This window comes from Anomaloglossus baeobatrachus, chromosome 7 (genome assembly GCF_048569485.1).
Source record: "Anomaloglossus baeobatrachus isolate aAnoBae1 chromosome 7, aAnoBae1.hap1, whole genome shotgun sequence".
In the NCBI taxonomy this organism is placed as follows: Eukaryota; Metazoa; Chordata; class Amphibia; order Anura; family Aromobatidae; genus Anomaloglossus; species Anomaloglossus baeobatrachus.
Window position 1 is genome coordinate 182,751,185 of NC_134359.1, and position 23,258 is coordinate 182,774,442.

Below are 23,258 nucleotides of genomic sequence, written 5' to 3' on the forward strand. Positions count from 1 at the left end.
AGCATTGAGCACCCAAGCATTTTACTGCTCACTCGTCTCTAATGATTTTATCTCACACACTTGAGAAATGTGCTTTAAACTATTGAGGGAGCAAGTTGTTCTTCCCTTTGATTGTTGTTGCCTGCTTATGATTAGTCAACATTATACAGAGGGAAGAACAACACGCCCCCAGTTGAAAGGGTAAAACTCACTTTGACTTAACAAAAAATAACTTATTAGAGGCCAACCACTGATTGCTATTATCTCCACAATGGAAAGGTAAAGTAAAAAAATAAGTTTTCTTCTGCCCTACAGCCATTATTACATCCTGTGCCCAGTTAAACATGAAAAAGATTGATGTATGGTCCTCTCTAAAGTATTAACAGTTGCAATGGAATATGTCCCTCCATTTACCTTTCAGAATGGTACCGGGATACAAACAACGATACTGTTGACTCCAGTATGCTGCAATTCTTTGTCCTTCAAGTAGATGGCGGACAGAAGGTGGCTTTACATCTATGATCTAGTGATAACAAAAACAATAATTTAAACCAAAAACTCTTTACTTCTCTTTGAAGAAATAACATAATATAATATACCAAAAAACAGAATATAAAAAATGATTATTAATCAATAATTCAAAAAAACATTAAAACTTCCATAATCTCTCACTCACTTAAAAAAACCTTTTTTGATGAGCTCAATACAAACCAATTATGTGAAACAAATAAGATTTACTCGCAATGTAATCTTAACACAAATATTAATTAGGGGGGGATGGGACATGCAAGGAACGTAGGGAGACTTGGAGTAATAAAGGTGTTAATAGGATTAAATGTCTACTGGCAAATGCAAGAAGTCTTGCAAACAAAATGAATGAATTGGAGACTCTTATGTCAACCATGGATTATGATGTGGTGGGCATTACGGAAACCTGGCTGGATGAAAGCCATGACTGGGTGACAAACATACAGGGTTATAGTACATTTAGGAGGGACAGGAAAGACAAAAAAGGTGGTGGGGTGTGTATATTTATCAAATCTAACCTAAAACCTGTGTTGAATGATGACATTGGGGGGAACTGCAACAATGTAGAGTCAGTATGGGTAAATGTACATGGGGAGGAGAATAATGGAAAAATGCTAATTGGAGTTTGCTATAAGCCTCCTAACATACTTGAACAAATAGAGGGTGAAATGCTGGAACAAACTGAAAAGGCAGCTAATAATAATAATCGGGTTCTTATTATGGGGGATTTCAACTATCCAGACATACAGTGGGATATCTAATCTTCTGGTTATGCTAAAAGCTGTAAATTCTTATCTACCATTCAAGACCATTTCCTCTCTCAGATGGTAGATGAACCGACGAGGGGAGATAATTTGCTAGATTTGGTCCTGTCAAATAGACCGGATACAATTTCAGATCTACAGGTCCGGGAGCACTTGGGCACCAGCGATCATAATATGGTAAGCTTCAACGTAATATTCAATAGAACATTTCAAAGGGGAAATGCTAAAACCTGGAATTTTAGGAAAGCTGATTTCAACAAATTAAGGGAAGAACTTAAATGTGTAGATTGGGACAAAGTCATGGTAACTGGGGATACTGAACATAAATGGGGAAAGTTTAAGGATATATTGCTAGAGTCCTGTAAAAAACTTATACCCTCTGGTAATAAAACGTCCCGGAATAAAAAGAAACCACTATGGATAAATAAGACTGTACAAAGTATAATAAAACAAAAACAAAGGGTGTTTAAAATCTTGAAGGCTGAGAATACAGAAATAGCATTGCAGGAGTATAAAGATATCAATAGGCAATGCAAAAAAGAAATCAAACAAGCAAAACTAGCTACTGAAACAAAAATCGCCAATGACATTAAAATAAATCCCAAAATCTTTTATAAATACATTAATGCCAAAAGGAAAACAAAGGATAGTATTGGCCCCTTAAAATATAATAACAAGTTAGTTATAGAGGACAAACAAAAGACTGAGATATTAAATAGGCATTTCTCATCTGTGTTCACCAAGGAACTGACTGTACCAGGCATTATTCAACAAGTGAAAAATCAAAGTTCACCACCCGATATAATTAATTTAACACAAGAAGAAGAACGCCTACGTCTGAGTAAATTAAACATTGACAAATCCCCAGGGCCAGATGGCATTCATCCACGAATATTGAGGGAATTGAGCTCCATAATTGACAGACCGCTGTATCTCATCTTTTTAGACTCGCTTGTAACAGGGTTGGTGCCTCAGGATTGGAGGATTGCTGATGTGATACCGATATTTAAGAAAGGTAAGAGGGTAGATCCAGGCAACTACCGTCCAGTAAGCCTGACATCAGTAGTATGCAAAGTTTTTGAGGGCATTTTAAGGGATGACATGCAAAAATATGTTGCAGAAAATAATATAATAACTGACAGACAGCATGGATTCATGAAAGATAAGTCATGTCTAACCAACCTGTTGGGGTTCTATGAGGGGGTAAGTGCAAACCTGGATATTGGTAATGCAGCTGATGTGATTTATTTGGACTTTGCAGAGGCATTTGATACTATACCACATAATAGGCTTATACTAAAGCTCCAGAAGCAAGGACTGGGGGAAACTATATGCAACTGGGTAAGGAATTGGCTAAAAGATAGGAAACAAAGAGTAGTCATAAATGGAACATTCTCTAAATGGGCCATAGTCAGCAGTGGGGTGCCACAGGGATCTGTGCTAGGACCAATTCTTTTTAATCTCTTTATTAATGACCTTGTGGATGGGATTGAAAGTAAAGTGTCAGTCTTTGCTGATGACACCAAACTATGTAGGATATTAAAAACTGACCTTGATAGTATAATATTACAAAAAGATCTGGATAAGATGTCAGAATGGGCAGATACTTGGCAAATGAGATTTAATGTTGATAAATGTAAAGTAATGCACCTAGGACGGAGTAATCCTATAACTGCGTATACATTAAATGGAAGTAAACTCGGGACTACAGAACAGGAGAAGGACTTGGGTATTCTCATTACAAATAAGCTGAGCAGCAGCACTCAATGTCAGGCAGCAGCTGCAAAAGCAAACAAGATTCTAGGGTGTATAAAAAGAGAGATTAGATCCCGGGATCTCAACGTATTATTACCCCGCTATAAATCACTTGTAAGGCCACATCTGGAATATGGGATCCAGTTTTGGACTCCACATTTTAAAAAGGACATTCAGAAGTTAGAGTCAGTTCAAAGGCAGGCAACTAGACTACTACAAGGAATGGAGGCCTCCCATACGATGACAGGTTGAAAAAGTTAGATATGTTTAGCTTAGAAAAAAGACATCTCAGAGGAGATCTCATTTATATGTATAAATATATGTGTGGTCAATATAAAGGACTGGCACATGACTTATTTCTTCCGAAGACAATACTAAGAACAAGGGGGCACTCACTGCGAGTGGAAGAAAAGCGATTCCGACAGCTAAATAAGAAAGGGTTCTTTACAGTTAGAGCAGTCAGACTGTGGAATACCCTACCACAAGAGGTAGTAATGGCAGATACTATAACAGCATTCAAAAAAGGGCTGGATGATTTCCTCAGTACACACAACATTGTTGGTTATAAATGACTTAGTGACCAAATGTAGAACTGGTGGAGGAAGGTTGAACTAGATGGACCTAGGTCTTTTTTTCAACCTTAGTAACTATGTAACTATGTAACTATGTAATAAGAACACTAGTATACTGTAACTCAGAGGTCTCAAACATGCGGTCTGCAGGCCGCATGTGGCCCCTCAGGCTTCTTCTTGCAGTCCACAGGCCTGTGGACCCCGTGACGATCGCGTCCGATGCCTGCAGCAGTCATCACTTCATTTCATTTGAATGTACTGCTGGCGCCACGTATAGCTCTCTGCAAAACCATACGTAAGGTAGCACCTGGCCAATCACGGCGAGCCAGCAAATGACATACTGATATGACGTCAAGCGCTGGACTCCAATTGGCCAGCGGCTGCCATTGGTTTATTGCTGCAGAGAGTTCTGTGCGGCACCAGCAGTTCTTTCAAATTAAAAGAAGCGCTCAATACTGCGGGCTCTGGCTGCGATCGTCACAGGGTCCATGGGCCTGCGGCCTGCAAGAAGCAGCAAAGGAGTACACCGAGGGAATGGAGGACAGGTGAGAAGAATTTTTTTTTATGTGTATATGAAGAATGGCATATAAGCGGAAATCACAACAGGATAGGACATTACTATAAGAAAGGGACAAGGATGGGCACATTACTACAAGTTGGGAATAAGAATGGGCACATTATTACAGGATGGAGACAAGGATGGACACATTACTACAAGGGGACCAGGATGGGCACATTACTACAAGAAGGGGAGAAGGATGGGCACATTACTACAGGATGGGCACAATATGGGCACATTACTACAAGGGGACCAGTATGGGCACATTACTACAAAAAGGGGAACAGGATGGGCACATTGCTTAAGGATTGGGACAAGGATGGGCACATTACTAGAGGATAGGGAACAGGATGGACACATTACTACAAGGACACCAGGATGGTTCACATTACTACAGGATGAGGACAAGGATGGGCACATTACTACAGTATGGGGAAAAGGATTGGGCACATTACTACAACAAGGGGACCAGAAAGGGACCAGGATGAGCATATTACTACAGGATGGTGGCAAGGATGGGGTTATTACTACAGGATGAGTACCCCATTGAAAAATTACCAATAGATGTTGGCCAAAATTACTATATGGTGCTAATTGTAAAACAATATTATTTACAAAAAGGGATAATATTTTAAAAAAACAAACAAAATAAAAGCATGGGAATTTCTTTTTACCATTAAAAATGCTTTTTATATATCAATTACATTAAACAAAAAAGTGCATGGTATCGCCACATACGTAACGATTCAAGCTATAAAACCGTACCATAACCCTTACGTTGAATGCCATTTAAAATAATTATTAAAAGACAAGAAAAAAATTAAAATAGTCCTAAGGTGTATAGAAAAAATTATATGGTATTACTAAAAATGGCACTTTGTCCTTCAAAGAATACGGACCCCCCTATAAAAAAAATTCTATCTGCGGCCAATATACCCAGCTGAGTTTGAGACCCCTGCTGTAACTAAATGAGAGACTGAATTATAGGAAAAAAAATTCTGAAGAACAATGGGTAAATGCTCTCAAAATTATTCAAATACCTTATGAACCTCACTGCATGAAACACACTATATGATTATGTTCACACAGGGCGTTTTTGGTGCGTTTTTTTTCCTGATCAAAACCTGATCTTGTAGCAGAAGTCACCTGGGGGTCTCCGGGCCGGGATTAATTTGGATCCGGCACTTGGGTAAAAAAAAATAATAAAAAATAAATATATATATATATATATATATATATATATATATATATATATATATATAAAAATAAATAAATATCTACAGTTAGGTCCAGAAATATTTGGACAGTGACACAATTTTCGCGAGTTGGGCTCTGCATGCCACCACATTGGATTTGAAATGAAACCTCTACAACAGAATTCAAGTGCAGATTGTAACGTTTAATTTGAAGGTTTGAACAAAAATATCTGATAGAAATTGTAGGAATTGTACACATTTCTTTACAAACACTCCACATTTTAGGAGGTCAAAAGTAATTGGACAAATAAACCAAACCCAAACAAAATATTTTTATTTTCAATATTTTGTTGCGAATCCTTTGGAGGCAATCACTGCCTTAAGTCTGGAACCCATGGACATCACCAAACGCTGGGTTTCCTCCTTCTTAATGCTTTGCCAGGCCTTTACAGCCGCAGCCTTCAGGTCTTGCTTGTTTGTGGGTCTTTCCGTCTTAAGTCTGGATTTGAGCAAGTGAAATGCATGCTCAATTGGGTTAAGATCTGGTGATTGACTTGGCCATTGCAGAATGTTCCACTTTTTTGCACTCATGAACTCCTGGGTAGCTTTGGCTGTATGCTTGGGGTCATTGTCCATCTGTACTATGAAGCGCCGTCCGATCAACTTTGCGGCATTTGGCTGAATCTGGGCTGAAAGTATATCCCGGTACACTTCAGAATTCATCCGGCTACTCTTGTCTGCTGTTATGTCATCAATAAACACAAGTGACCCAGTGCCATTGAAAGCCATGCATGCCCATGCCATCACGTTGCCTCCACCATGTTTTACAGAGGATGTGGTGTGCCTTGGATCATGTGCCGTTCCCTTTCTTCTCCAAACTTTTTTCTTCCCATCATTCTGGTACAGGTTGATCTTTGTCTCATCTGTCCATAGAATACTTTTCCAGAACTGAGCTGGCTTCATGAGGTGTTTTTCAGCAAATTTAACTCTGGACCGTCTATTTTTGGAATTGATGAATGGTTTGCATCTAGATGTGAACCCTTTGTATTTACTTTCATGGAGTCTTCTCTTTACTGTTGACTTAGAGACAGATACACCTACTTCACTGAGAGTGTTCTGGACTTCAGTTGATGTTGTGAACGGGTTCTTCTTCACCAAAGAAAGTATGCGGCAAACATCCACCACTGTTGTCATCCAAGGACGCCCAGGCCTTTTTGAGTTCCCAAGCTCACCAGTCAATTCCTTTTTTCTCAGAATGTACCCAACTGTTGATTTTGCTACTCCAAGCATGTCTGCTATCTCTCTGATGGATTTTTTCTTTTTTTTCAGCCTCAGGATGTTCTGCTTCACCTCAATTGAGAGTTCCTTAGACCGCATGTTGTCTGGTCACAGCAACAGCTTCCAAATGCAAAACCACACACCTGTAATCAACCCCAGACCTTTTAACTACTTCATTGATTACAGGTTAACAAGGGAGATGCCTTCAGAGTTAATTGCAGCCCTTAGAGTCCCTTGTCCAATTACTTTTGGTCCCTTGAAAAAGAGGAGGCTATGCATTACAGAGCTATGATTCCTAAACCCTTTCTCCGATTTGGATGTGAAAACTCTCATATTGCAGCTGGGAGTGTGCACTTTCAGACCATATTATATATATAATTGTATTTCTGAACATGTTTTTGTAAACAGCTAAAATAACAAAACTTGTGTCACTGTCCAAATATTTCTGGACCTAACTGTATATATATATATATATATATATATATATATAATACAGCAAAATCATAAAGCAAGCATATACTTTACCAGACTGCGGCGTCACTGTACCTGCTCCCGCGGCCCCCCCTTCTACATCCGGGACCACTCATGCGTATTCTCTGCTTTCCCCACCCACCGGCATCTGTGATTGGTTGCAGTCAAATACGCCCCCAGTCTGTGTGACAGCGACTGACTGCAACCAATCACAGACCTGTCTGTGGGTCTATCGTACAGTAAAAATAAATAATTTTAATACCCAACCAAGATAAAGCTTGACAGCTGGGGGCTGGTATTCTCAGGCTGCGAAGACACATGTTTATTTTATGCCCCCAGCCTAAAAAGATGTAACACTTTACCTGGCTCTTCCCGATTGCCCTGGTGTGGTGGTAATTGGGGTAATTAGCCCTAGATTAGTAATGGCAGGCATTTATGAGACACCCCCTATTACTAATCTGTAAGTGAAAAGAAATAAACACAAAACACCCAAAAAATCCTTTATTTGAAATAAAATACAAAAAACACCCTCTCTCACCACTTTATTAACCCCCAAAACACCTCTGTAGGTCCGGCGTAATTCACATGAGGTCCCACGACGATTCTAGCTCTGCTGCATCTGAAGCTCACAGAGAGCGCCATAGAACATGACTGACCACTGTGAGCTCCAGGCAGAGTATGAATGAGCCGCGCAATCAGCAGTGATGTCACTCAGGCTATTTGCAGTCACAGGTATCTCCAGCTGTGACTAGAAATCACCTGAGTGATGTCATCGCTGATCATGGCTCATTCTCTGCCTAAACCTCACAGCATTTGGTCATGTTCCATGATCACGCTCTGTGACTTCAGATATGTAACAGAGCTGGAATCATTGTTGTATCTCGTGTAGATTAATTCAGACCTGCAGGGGTGTTTTGGTGTTAATAAAGTGGTGAAAGAGGGTTTTTTGTATTCTATTTCAATAAAAAATTTTGTAGGTGTTTGTGTATTTCTTTTCACTTACAGTTTAGTAATGGTGGGTTATTCATAGACGCCTGCCATTACTAATCTTGGGCTTAGTGGCAGCTGTGAACTGACATTAAATTCTTATATTACCGTCAATTGCCACCAGAGCAATCAAAAAGTGCCATCTATTGGATGCAACAATCCTGGGAAGCTGCAGGCTGCTATTTTTAGACTTGGGGGGCACCCATTAAACATGGGTCTCCCCAGCCTGAGCATACCAGCCCCCAGCTGTCTGGCTTTATCTTGGCTGGGTATCAAAATTGGGGACCGAACACTTGTTTTTTTTTTGCTTTTTTTTTAATTTACTTAAATAATTAAAATAACAAAAAACAGCATGGAGTCCATTTTATTTGATACAAAGCCAAGATAAAGCCCGACAGCTGGGGCCTGCAGTCTGTATCTATATTCTTCACCTGTGTTGGTTGTTATAATATGGGGAGACCGTACGCCAATTATTTGTTATTTATTTATACTGTACGACAGACACGCAGACCGGATCTGTGATTGGTTGCAGGCAGATGCTATCACACAGGCTGGAGGCGCATCTGATTGCAACCAATCACAGATGCCGGTGGGTGGGGAAAGCAGTGAATATACAATGAAGGTAAAGAGTGGCCCAGGAAGTGAAGGAGCTGCCATGGGAGCGTATGGCCACACCGGTGATTCGATAAGTGTAGCGCACCTACTCCAATTCCCCTACCTGGATTCTGGTCCCCATAGACTTAAATAGGGACTGGCATCCAGCCAGATACCCTGGATCAATTCTGGGCCGGAACTCTTTTTTTTTATTAATCCGGTTAGACTCACCAATGAATGGTACCTGCAAGACCACCCATCACTAGCACATGTTCATTCTTTTAATAGCACGGCAAAACCCAGGGCGGTTCACAAAACCGTCAGGAAAACACTGCAGGTGTTTTGTGTGTGTGTGCAAGAGATTTCTGTAATCTCACAGGCTTTGCTGGTACTGTGAAGGTAATGTTTTATTAGCACGAATTTACATAAAAACAAGGCAAAAAACACGCTAAAACATAGCAAAAATGCTCTGTGAAACCCTAAAGCAAAGAAAAACTCCTAAAATGCAATACTTTATTATTAATAAGTCTTAAAAGGGAGATGTCCCAACATTTACATCAAATAACGATAAAATATGAATATCCAAGAATACAAGGGAGGGGCCTGGCCCTTATATCGCCCTGGACTCACCCCTTCCTTCCCGCGGAGGTTGGCACCCTAAAAGTCTGCGCAATATGGCGCCCCCGCTCAACTAAGACTATCCCTTCGGGCCCTAAGTTGACCCTAACAATTGTGAGGTGATAGTACTACAAGCAATAATCAAATATTGAACCAACAATCAATTCTCAAATATATGATCCAGATACACCATGGCCAATATGATTAAATTGGAGATATAGTAGGGTACAATGACCCAGACAAAAACCACTCAAATAATGACCTAGTGGTTCCAAACGGAAACCACCCAACGCGTTTCCCCTCATCTATTTGAGGTTCTTCAGGAGTGGATAAGTTAGTAGTTAGTTCAAAAAGACAATAAATACGTGATAAATGCTGGTGGTCCCACGTTAGACTGAGAGTAAATAAACCCCCAACATACATCCAGTCCCAACAGGAGAAGGCTACAATCAGCACCTAGACGGCCTCAAGATAAAGGACCAAGTCTCTAACACCCATCAGGGTAACTAAAATCAGCCAGGGTGTCTATCCAGATATAGGGACAGTCTCAAGGGGATAATAAACAGCAGTTATTAGGAATAAAGGGCATTAGTTATTTATCATCAGCCTCAGTGTACGGATGCTGGTAATCCCACGTAACACTGAGAGTAAATAAACCCCCATGTGTCCAGTCCCAATAAAAGAGGGCTATAGTCAGCACCTAGATGGCCCCAGGATGAAGGACCAAGTCTCTAACACCCATCAGGGTAACAGAAGTCAGCCGGGGTGTCTGTTGTGAACTGTTCCTCCAACACAGATTTTCACCAACAAGCGTGTGACCTAAAAAGGAGGTTTCTATCCAGGGGTTACCCCGAACAGGTGTTGAGTGCAGCTTATAAGAATGCAGTCACAACACCGAGAAGTGCTACGCTGCAGACGAGGATTAGGGATGCAACCCAAGTGATGAGGATCATCGGGGATTTCGATGACCGGTCAGAGGATGTATGTAGAATTCTCGGAAAGTACTGGGATATTCTGAAGGCAGACCCGGATATTACGGGCTCCATACCTCCCTCTCCCTCCATCACATTTAGACAAGGTAGAACCATCCGGGACAGGTTGGTCCATTACTGCTCTCCATCTGGATCAACCTGGCTCGACACTAGAAAAGTGGGTACGTTTAGGTGCGGGAGATGTACTTTTTGCAAATATATTAAACGAGGAGACCGGTTCCTTAGTGAAGTAACAGGGAGAACATACTTCAATAGACAATTTGCTAATTGCACCACGGTTGGTGTGATCTACCTCTTTAAGTGTGACTGTGGGAAGGAGTATGTAGGGAAGACAAAACGTGAATTCAAGAAACGGATAGGAGACCATATTGGGGACATTAGGAATGCCAGGGATACTCCCATAACTAGACATATCAGGATGGAGCATGGAGGTGGACTGGATGGCTTTGCTTTTAACGCTATTGAGGTGGTCCCACCACTGGATAGGGGTGGTAATTGGGACAGACTCATTCTGCAAAGAGAGGCCCGATGGATTGACAGGTTATGTACTGTGAATCCATCCGGACTCAATGAACAATTACACTTTGGGTGTTTTTTATAGATTCTCCTAATGTCCCCATCAGTCCCAGTACCTCTTAAGTGTCTCCTTGCTATGTTTGCCCATGAATCTGCCCTATTCACCTTAGCCTGCTTTTCTGTCATGCCTATTATTCCGCAAAGGATTTGGCTTGATTTATTTACCTAATTTGAAGTTCTGTACCGTTTTACTGATATCTAATTTTTCATTATAGTCACCTTAATGGGATCCAAAATGGACTCTATCTAAAAATATTCTGTCCTAATATATTATCTCACCTTAGTTTCATAACCCCCCTTAATGGCTGGACATTAGTTATTTATAGGATGTTTACAGTACTTTTGCTCTTAGCACCGCTTCCTGTATGTTTAGGCCTAAGCAACTATGCCCCCTTTTTCTAATCTCCTCCCTCCGTGCACCCTGAGAGAGGGGGGCGTTACCGGCGATGCAGGCTGGTCTTCTATCCTTGTGAACGCCTCCCTGTTTGCGTCTCAACATGGCACGCATGTAGTGCGCAGGCGCGAGTAGCGTCATCGGGGAACTCCGTCCACGTGACCGCAATAGGCTGGGACTAGTGATGTAGGCCGGTCTTCTATCTTTGTGTACGCCTCCCTATTTGCGTCTCAACATGGATGGGACGCATGCAGTGCGCAGGCGCGATTAGCGTCATTGGGGAGCTCCGTTCACATGACCGCGATAGGCCTGGGACACGTGGTAAGATTGTCTATTCACTTCGGTGTTCTGGAATGGGCGGCTGGCTATGCGCGTGCGTGGGTTCGCGTCATCGGGAAATTCCCGATCACGTGACCGTGGCACATGGAGATGCGGAAGTGCTGTATCCGGGTGTGCACATTCCGCTGGAACATATGTCCCCTCATCAATAGGCCAGGAGGGGTTAATGGTTCATTGTATTACAGGTGAGACTATTTAGGACATGCTCTATAAATAGGTGAGCTTTTATGTGGGCGTTTCCTTGCCCCCTGAATCTGCACTTCAGCACTCTAACCTCCTCTGGACTGGAGGATGGTGAACGGAGGAGCTTATATTCTGCTGTAATGGGGACACTGGACTCGCTCCATACCTAGGGAGTCCTGTGAAGAATGTCCCTATCTTTCGTACACTGAGGCTTAAGATAAGTGGCTAATATCTGTTATTTTGAACAATTGCTGTTATTTATCCCCTTGAGTTTGTCCTGATATCTGGGTAGACACCCCGGCTGACTTCTGTTACCCTGATGGGTGTTAGGACTTGGTCCTTCATCCTGGGGCCATCTAGGTGCTGACTATAGCCCTCTTTTATTGGGACTGGACACATGTTGGGGGTTTATTTACTCTCAGTGTTACGTGGGATTACCAGCATCCGTACACTGAGGCTGCAGATAAATAACTAATGCCCTTTATTCCTAATAACAGCTGTTTATTATCCCCTTGAGACTGTCCCTATATCTGGATAGACACCCTGGCTGATTTTAGTTACCCTGATGGGTGTTAGAGACTTGGTCCTTTATCTTGAGGCCGTCTAGGTGCTGATTGTAGCCTTCTCCTGTTGGGACTGGATGTATGTTGGGGGTTTATTTACTCTCGTCTAACGTGGGACCACCAGCATTTATCACGTATTTATTGTCTTTTTGAACTACTAACTTATCCACTCCTGAAGAACCTCAAATAGATGAGTGGAAACGCGTTGGGTGGTGTCCGTTTGGAACCACTAGGTCATTATTTGAGTGGTTTTTGTCTGGGTCATTGTACCCTACTATATCTCCAATCTAATCATATTGGCCATGGTGTATCTGGATCATATATTTGAGAATTGATTGTTGGTTCAATATTTGATTATTCCTTGTAGTACTATCACCTCACAATTGTTAGGGTCAACTTAGGGCCCGAAGGGATAGTCTTCGTTGAGCGGGGGCGCCATATTGCGCAGACTTTTAGGGTGCCAACCTCCGCGGGAAGGAAGGGGTGAGTCCAGGGTGATATAAGGGCCAGGCCCCTCCCTTGTATTCTTGGATATTCATATTTTATCGTTATTTGTTGTAAATGTTGGGACATCTCCCTTTTAAGCTTATTAATAATAAAGTATTGCATTTTTGGAGTTTTTCTTTGCGTTAGGGTTTCACGTTTGTACTTCTAAACTATTTTTTCAGACTCAAAAACGCTCTGTGTAAACAAAGCCTAAGGGTTCTCCCGCATATAAAATGGACGAGTGCAATGTGAGAAAAAATTGCATTGTGCTCAGATCCATGTTAGTCAAAATCGTACGGAAAAAAAAAATAGCAGTATGCTAGTTTATCGGACATGACTCGTCAATGGGTGCGAGATAAAAACGGACTCCACAAGCATGTTCGTGTGGCATATGTGTGATCTCCATTTTTTACGGATACATTACCATTCTGTAGCATAAAACACTTTTAATGGTCCTGTAAATGCTTATAGATTAAAAAAACAAAACCGAAAATGAACATGGAGTATAGACCAAAAATATAAATACACTGTGTGCAGAATTATTAGGCAAATGAGTATTTTGATCACATGATACTTTTTATACATGTTGTCCTACTCCAAGCTGTATAGGCTTGAGAGCCAACTACCAATTAAGTAAATCAGGTGATGTGCATCTCTGTAATGAGGAGGGGTGGGGTGTAATGACATCAACACCCTATATAAGATGTGCTTAATTATTAGGCAACTTCCTTTCCTTTGGCAAAATGGGTCAGAAGAGAGATTTGACGGGCTCTGAAAAGTCTAAAATTGTGAGATGTCTTGCAGAGGGATACAGCAGTCTTGAAATTGAAGCGTGATCACCGAACAATCAAGCGTTTCATGGCAATTAGCCAACAGGGTTGCAAGAAGCGTGTTGGGAAAAAAAGGCGCAAAAAAAACTGCTCATGAATTGAGGAAAATCAAGCGTGAAGCTGCCAAGATGCCATTTGCCACCAGTTTGGCCATATTTCAGAGCAGCAATATTACTGGAGTATCAAAAAGCATAAGGTGTGCCATACTCAGGAACATGGCCAAGGTAAGGAAGGCTGAAAAAAGACCACCTTTGAACAAGAAACATAAGATAAAACGTCAAGACTGGGCCAAGAAATATCTTAAGACTGATTTTTCAAAGGTTTTATGGACTGATGAAATGAGAGCGACTCTTGATGGGCCAGAGGCTGGATCAATAAAGGGCAGAGAGCTCCACCCCGACTCAGATGCCAGCAAGGTGGAGGTGGGGTACTGGTATGGGCTGAAGATGAACTTGTGGGACCTTTTCGGGTTGAGGATGGAGTGAAGCTCAGCTCAACTCCCAGACCTACTGCCAAGACAACTTCTTCAAGCAGTGGTAGAGGAAGAAGTCGGTATCGATCAAGAAAAACATGATTTTCATGCAGGACAATGCTCCATTACATGCATCCAACTACTCCACAGCGTGGCTGGCCAGTAAAGGTCTAAAAGATGAAAAAATAATGACATGGCCCCCTTGTTCACCTTATCTTAACCCCAAAGAGAACATCTGGTCCCTCATAAAATGGGAGATCTACAGGGAGGGAAAACAGTACACCTCTCGGAACAGTGTCTGGGAGGCTGTGGTGGCTGCTGCACGCAATGTTGATCGTAAACAGATCAAGCAAATGACAAAATATATAGATGGTAGGCTGTTGAGTGTCATCATAAAGAAATGTGGCTATATTGGTCAGTAATTTTTTGGGGTTTTGTTTTTGCATGTCAGAAATGTTTATTTCTAAATTTTGTGCAGTTATATTGGTTTACCTGGTGAAAATAAACAAGTGAGATGGGACTATATTTGGTTTTTATTAAGTTGCCTAATAATTCTGCACAGTAATAGTTACCTACACAAACAGATATCCTCCTAAAATAGCCAAATTTAAAAAAAAGCCACTCCAACTTCCAAAAATATTAAGCTTTGATATTTATGAGTCTTTTGGGTTGATTGAGAACATAGTTGTTGATCAATAATAAAAAAAATTCTCTAAAATTCAACTTGCCTAATAATACTGCACGCACACGCAATTACACAGGAGGTTTTTAACCCAGAGAGAGGTTTCAGCATAGTGTAGGTACCCAGTTCCGAGATATGCCGTGAAGGGGCAACTAGGCAGATATACAAATGGCCATTTATATATGCTAAATATCTCATTTTTCTTAGATTTTCTTTAGCAGTAATGCAGGTCCATGTTCACACATTCATGGTTTCCATACTTTAGCATTATCAGAGTGCAAACTGTCATTTTTTTGTATTTTATGTCATGTTCAATTATGCACCTGTTCACACCTCAGTTTGGTGAGTGCCGTCAGTCTTTTTGTCTATATTAAGGGGGTCATACCTTCTGACCGTGCACCCCTCCCCCACTTGCCACAGGTAATCTTATCCTATATAGCAGGTTCCTACTTGCCCATACACAGGAGGTTTTTAACCCAGAGAGAGGCTTCAGCATGGTGTAGGTACCCAGTTACGAGATATGCTGTGAAGGGGCAACTGGGCAGATATACAAATGGCCATATATATATGCTAAATATCTCATTTTTCTTAGATTTTCCTTAGCAGTAATGCAGGTTCATGTTCACACATTCATGGTTTCCATACTTTAGCAGTATCAGAGTGCAAACTGTCTGTTTTTTGTATTTTATGTCATGTTCAGATAGATGCATCTGTTCACATCTCAGTTTGGTGAGTGCGGTCAGTCTTTTTTGTCTCTATTAAGAGGGTCATACCTTCCGACCGTGCACCCCTCCCCCACTTGCCACAGGTAATCTTATCCTATATAGCAGGTTCCTACTTGCCCATACACAGAAGGTTTTTAATCCTTAAAGTCTTTTTTTTTTGTTTTGCAATAGGACAAAGACAGAAACGGAGGGGTTCCCAAGAACCTCTAGGCCACGGGAGCCCAATACAAATGAGAGTGCACGGAGGACAGCTACCCCAGGTCACAAGTGGCATGGAGAAGAAGGGGAGCGGGAACACCTGGAACCGGCACCAGTGGGTCCAAGCACTGAAACCAAGTAAAGACAAGGCAAGTTAAAACTGCAATACTGGTGTGGACTGTTTCCTTATCGCCTCCGTACACTCACACAGACGGTTCCCCACTACAATCTCCATCATCCACTGCTGTGCCTAACCCTGCTTGTGGAAGGCCCAAAACACCTAAGCTGCACTACTCCATCAGCCCCAGCGAGATTCTGCAGCGGTGGCTTCAAATAACCTGGCCGCACACTGCAAGTGGCGTAGTCGAAAAACTCTTTATTTTTATTTCTCCCTTTTCTTTTTACCCCTTTCTATTTGGACCGACCCCCAGGGTCACGGAACCGGGCATCGGCTGTGACCACGACTGTCCCCCACACTGCGCATCACACGCTCTTGACCGGATGCCCCACAGCCCTGGGGCATAATACCCCCTAAATAAGATGGTGGACACCCTGGCTATGGGGTGGAGTTCTAGGTCAGAACAAGTGTACTACAACTATATCAGAAAACTGACCAGCAACTTCCACAAATGTGCTATGTATTGTTATATTAGCTATGTATTTTTCTCCTATATTTCTAATTCTAACAGAGGGATGGGGTAACTATGCATAAACACCCAAATATTATCTGATCCACAGCTGCGGTCGCTCGAGAAGCTGATGATTTTATAAACTTTACTTTCTTGGATTTCAAAACCTAAACATCCGAGCTGACCACTAAAGGTATGTAGAGAATCAGCCTGATAGTGCAATTTTAGCACTGACTTTAGGTTATATAGAAATGCCCTGGTGATTGGTTCCCTTTAAGTGGTGAAAAAAAATTCATAATTTTTATGGAAAAAAAAACCCTTGCTTATGTCGCGACTTTGCAAGAGCCATAACAGTTTACATTTTGGATATGGAGCTGTGACTCCATTTTGGAAACTAAACCCCTCAAGGAAATTATCTAGATGTTTGGTGAGCACCTTGAACCCCTAGACGCTTAATAGAATTTTATAACATTGAGTTGTGAAAATGAAAAAATAAATTTTTCCCATAAGAATTTTGCTTTATCCTCACATTTTTCATTTTCTTAAGGGTAAACAGAAAAAAATGGACAAAAGTTATTTTGCAATCTCTCCTGAGTACAACAATGCTCCCTTATGTGGGGGAAAACTACTGTTTGGGCATAAGGCAGGACTTGGAAAGGAAGGAGCACCATATGACTTTTGTAGATCAAAATTTGCTAGTATAGAGGGTGGACGCCGTGTAGCATTTGCAGAGACCCTGATGTGCCTAAACATTGAAAAGCTACAAGTGTCATGGAAACTACACCCCTTAAGGATTTTATCTAGAGGTATGATGAGCCCCTTGAACTCACAGGTTCTTCACAGGATTTGATAAAGTTAAACCATGAAATATATGAAATATAATGAACATTTTCAACCCTCAGACTATTCACAGAATTCTATAACATTAGGCAGCGTAAATGAAAAAATTATGTTTTCCAATAAAATGTTTGATTTGACACCAAAATTTTAAATTTTTCAAAGGGGTAAGAGGAGAAAATGAAAAGTACAATTTATTATGCAATTTCTCCTGAGTACAACAATATCCCATATGTGGTCAAAATCTACTTTTGAGGTTCAATGCAAATAAAGGAAGGTGCGCCACATTGGATTATGCTGGAATGGGTTGTGGGTGCTATGTCACATTGACAGAGACCTTGAAGTTTCAAAACAGTAGAGCCCCCCTTACATAATGCCATTTTAAAAACTACGCCCCTCAATGAAATCATCTAGGGGTGCAGTGAGCAAATGAACATGCTTCTTAGAATTTTATACTATTGGGTGTTGAAGAAAAAAAATTAATTATTTTCCCTAAAATTTTGTTTTAGCTAGAAATTTTTAATTTTGAAGAGGACTAATACGGTTGGAAAAATGGACATCAAAGTTTGTTATGCAACAATCAATAGACAGAGAAGGAAAAAATGGACACAGCTTCCAGACGGAAATTAGTGCAAAGTATCACCTGTCTCAATAGACGGGAACAATGTTTGCTACTGTGGAACTGCCACAAGGGGTGCACCTCACAGGAAAATTCGAAAGTGGTACATCAAAAATATAGAACGGAGGCCACTCACCAATTGAAGGCAGAAATCTTGTGTTTATCATTTACATGGAGCAGGCATAAAAGGACGGAAGGGAGAGGGACCGACCATCCACGTACGACAGCTGTTTCGCACAGGCAACTGGCGCTATAACAAGTCCCTGGTGACTACGTCAGTTCCTCACTCTTTTAAAGGAGAGGACTAAGAAGTGACATAAGTGTATTAAAATCAGATGAGTTGAAAACAAAACACATTCAAAAAAATACAAAAGAATGCAAAACATATTAGACAAAAATAAGTTCACTAAGTTTCACTAAGTGGACCTGCTGGAGGGCTCCTCTATAGTATCCAGTGCGATTGCTGCATACTGCACCATAATCCTATTGGAAAGTGGATCAACTCCTCTTGGATTTTTCCAGGCTTTCTAACCTCTGAACCAGGTGAGAGTTCCACTATTTCAACACCTTTATATATAAAAAAACTCACTACACTCAGATTGGCGCCACGTTTCTCTTTTTCTATCTTCCCCTGTTTCAAGGGTATTTTTTCAATTGTTACGTTGAAAAGGCAAGTTTGGAGAGCGTGCAGCTATCTGGAAAGAAAATAAAAAGAAAGACAAAAAGATGGAATATTTCTCCACAAGACACACTAGGAGACAAGTACTTTTTTCCTCATTATGTTCCATTTCACCTCCTTCACCGAGGGAGACCTCTATAGAAACTCAGGTGGACTTAGAAACTAAACAACTGATTACACGTTTTTTTCTGGATTTTGAGAAAAACATGAAAAATTAGATCAGGCATCAACTTGATGCTGAATTTTTAAATGTATGTTTAGCACAAAAAATTATACCAAAGGGTCTTCGTATATATTTTAAAAGTACATTCTCTGAGGACCCGCATTTTACTAAGAATTGGAATCCTATTTTTGATATATGTTCAGAAAGTTTAATGAAAATTTTAATTGAAAAAAGAAATCAGCTGGCTAATACAGCGGCTGATTTGTGTAAAAAAACGCTTTCTGAACTGGCAAAATATGAAGCTTGTACTTTTTATGACATCATTAATAATAATGTTACTAGAAGGCTACAAAAATTTGAGACAGATCTAGTAGAAAATAAAACAAAAAAATATCGTAGAGATTTTTTTTAATAATAATGAACCAAATAGTGCTAAATAAAATCCTAAAAAAGCATTCTTTCCTAAAAAAGACTTTCCCAAAAATAGAAAGAAATCCATCTCATCTTTTCCCCATAACACTAGAAAAGGGTGAAAAAATTATAATGATAAGCCCATTGTACAACATATTAATACACGTACTTTGTGGAATTCTACAATACCACACAAAAACACTACAGGTCAATACCCCAGAACCTATAATAAGACCGAAGAAAGTGTTAATTGATGCATTCACTCCCTCTGATACCATTTCTCCAGCCAGTATCCAACACATTGAAGGTAATAATATATTACCCCCTCCTAATCCTGGTCTTCCTCCTTTACAAATACCTGTGAATATAGCTGCTTCCAATGTTGTTCTCAGCACATGTGAATTTACTCTACATGAGACTACTGATTCCTCCCCCACATTCACCACTGTTCTGCAAGCTCACTCTCCCTCTCCATCTTCCACCATATCCCATCTGTCTTTTTTAGCTATAGGTCCCACGAGACCGGAGACACCAAACATAGTTCTGCCACCTTTGATTACCAATTCCAACACAGTCAGCCAACTACATCCTCTGCAGCAAGATTCAATAACTCAATATTTCCGTCGAATTCCTGTACAAACAGCAAAGAAAAGAAAAGGAGGCCCAGGGGGAGTAGAGGAAGAGGGAATATGAAAGATAAACCTAGTAAAATAATAAAAAAAAAATTGAGAGTAATAATAGTAATGAGATAACAAAAACTGTGACCATTCCTACAGTAAAATTTTTTAATCTGTCTGACCATTTATTATCCTCAACAGAAATAGAGGTATTAACAAGAGGTCTAAATTTCTGTCCTACACAAAACAGTAATCCTTTTGAACTTTTTTTGGATCTGAACCAGTATATACGTAAATTGACCTTAGCCAGGCATTTTGCATTTTTCGAAAAAAATATGGGAATCAATGTGAATTCTGGCATAAGCAAAGTAACGGATCCTAAATTTATACACAAAGAGGTTCAACCAAAATCTAATTTTTATCCTGTACATCATAGAGGCCACAATATTGAGACCTTTTTCAATCTGGTAGCAGAGGAATTCAGAAATTTAGAAAAAAATACCAAATCCTCTAAAAATAAAAATAAAAGTGCACAAATACAGGGACGACAAAAAAACAATAAGAAAAATTTTAAGAAAGGAAATATTACCCCAGAAGAAATAAAAGCCTTAGAGAATCTAGGCAATAATACAGATATAGTAATAAGGCAAGCTGACAAAGGGGGAGGGGTGGTACTGCAAAACAGAACAGACTATTTGCAAGAAGCTAGTAAAATACTCAGATAAAAAATATTATATTGAACTGGATAGTGATCCTTCTGAGGAATACATCAAGGAATACCACACTATGATCAATGAAGCATATGATAAATGGATTCTGAATAAAAAGGAAAAACGTTTTCTAACAAATTTAACTCCCTCCATGGCACTATTCTATCATTTGCCTAAAATACATAAGGATCTAAACCCCCCCCCTGGCCGCCCGATTATATCAGGGATAGATTCTTTAACATGTTACTTGTCACACTATATAGAATTTTTTTTACAAGGAATTGTAGTCAACTTACCTTCATATTTAAAAGATTCTACACAATTAATAGAAGATTGCAAAAAAATACATTGGAAAGAGAGTTATTATTTTATCACCCTTGATGTCAATTCTCTTTACTCAAATATTGATCATGTTAAAGGAATAAAAGCAGTAGAGTATTATCTCTCATTTGATCTAAATCTGCCTGAAGAACAGAGAACGTTTTTGCTTGAAGGTTTAAAATTTATATTGACACATAATGTATTCCAATTTCAAGAAAAACTGTATTTACAGCGCCTCAGTACCGCGATAGGGATGCGGGTTGCCCCAAGTTTTGAAAACTTATTTATGGGGCGATCCAAGTCCTCATCACCATTATATGATACACACTATGCAGAAAAAATTTTTGCTTTACCGTCGTTATATAGATGATTTGATCATTTTTTGGACAGGCACAGAGGAAGAGGCGCAGGAATTTATTGAGAAGTTAAATAACAACGAATGGGGGATTTCATTTGTATCAACCATTAGTAAAGAAAAAATTATATATTTAGACCTAGAAATTAGCCATACAGGGACAATAATAAACACTAAAACACATTTCAAAAGCGTGGATACTAACGGCTATTTGGACTTTAGGAGTACTCATCAATAAAGCTGGAAAAAAACCCCATTCCGTATAGCCAGTTTTTAAGGCTCAGAAAAAACTGTAGGGATAAAGAAGTTTATATAAACCAATCCAGTATCCTGAAAGCCCGTTTTAATGATAAAAAATATCCACAAAAGTTAGTTGAGGATGCATTTGAAAAAAATAAAGAAAAATGCCAAGAGTTTTGCTTAGCAAATTTTAAAAGATCAGAGTTGGAGAGGAAAGAGGTGAATCTGGTTATAAATGAGAACATGAATAGTAATGATAATACCTAAAAAAATAGAAACCTTTGGAAATATAATTTTTTAACGACATACAACAGAAACAATAAAATAATACGAAATATTCTTAACAAATATTGGTACCTTCTTAAACGTGACCCGCTTTTAAATAAAATACTACCTCAAAATCCAGGAATTACCTTTAGAAGGGGAATAACCATTAAAAATCTTATAGTACCCAGTAAACTGAAAAATCAAGTTAAAACAAAAAAAATTTCATTACAAAAAAATAAAAATAAAGGTGTATATAAGTGTCATGTTAAAAAAAATGTTGCTGTTGCAATATTATTAATAATGGAGTAAAGACCATTACATCCAACACTACTGGTGAAACCATTGATATTAAAGACTATCTAACATGTAACAGCAGTTATGTTATATATGTAATTACTTGTGAATGTGGCCTTCAATATGTGGGGTGCATAACGCAAAGCCTGCGGTCATGAATGAATGACCACCGGCATAACTGTAAAAATGGTTTTATTAAACATAGTTTGTCAAGACACTTATTATTAAAACATAATAACAAATTTTGAATAAAAGTTACACCTTTAGAACAAATATCCACTAATATAAACAACCGATGTAAAATGTTAAACCGTAAGGAAGCTTATTGGATTTATCGCTTCCAGAGTTTGTATCCCAATGGTTTGAATGATGTAGTTGAAAATGTATAACAACTTTATATAAAAATAAGGGGAAAGGAGAAAAGAGGGGGAAAAAAAATATGAGAAGGTTGAATTTTATTTAATTTTTAATAAGTTTTAAAACAAATCTTTTTACATAATATTCAATAATTCTGATGTTGTTTTATATTGTTGTTGTTGTTGCTGTGTAATTCTTAGTTTTTTATTAGAAGCGAATCCTATGTAATGTGATTAGAGGCAGGTGGGCGTGGTTATCTGTTCAGGATGTCTCCACTTTGAAATGAGGGATTAGTCTCTATATAAGCATGCCTCTTCATGAAGTTAGATGTATACATCTTTTTTCTCACAATTATACCTGAAGAAGGCTAAAGGATAAAACATCCGAGCCGAAACGCGTTGTATAATTAACCATATTTTAATGTACAAATAAAATATCTCTTTACTTATTTGTATATTGGTCCAGTCATATGACCAAAAATCATCCAATATGTTCCACCATTGGTAGCAGGAGCGCCGCAAGACTGGTAATTGCCTTTGGAACTTCTTTCACTAAGTGGACCTGCTGGAGGGCTCCTCTATAGTATCCAGTGCGATTGCTGCATACTGCACCATAATCCTATTGGAAAGTGGATCAACTCCTGTTGGATTATTCCAGGCTTTCTAAACTCTGAACCAGGTGAGAGTTCCACTATTTCAAAACCTTTATATATAAAAAACTCACTACACTCAGTTGGCGCCGCATTTGTCGCTTTCTATCTTCCCCTGTCTCAAGGGTATTTTTTCAAAAAACATTAACTAAATTTCAAACAAGAAAAGTAGAACTATGGGCATGGAAATCCCTCTTAAAAACATTGATGAAAATAATGTACCTTTGCAGGATATTAAATGTTGCCCAATTGAAACAATACAAACTCTGACTCCCAAAATGAATATAATAAAATGGAAACAATACAACATAAACAATTTTCTCGACCTAATAGAAAATAACAAAATCTTGCCCTTCTAAAAAATACAAA

At 39.5% G+C, this 23,258-nt stretch overlaps 1 protein-coding gene across 5 annotated transcripts in view; it reads right to left on the reverse strand.

The window, feature by feature from the left end:
* Window positions 1-23,258, reverse strand: part of TNRC18 (trinucleotide repeat containing 18) — a 1,341,710-nt gene that overhangs the window by 233,632 nt on the left and 1,084,820 nt on the right. For all 5 annotated transcript variants that reach the window (XM_075317830.1, XM_075317829.1, XM_075317828.1 and 2 more), the window contains one exon: window positions 394-502. In XM_075317830.1, coding sequence (XP_075173945.1) covers window positions 394-502 — 109 coding nt within the window. The remainder of the gene's footprint in view (window positions 1-393; window positions 503-23,258) is intronic.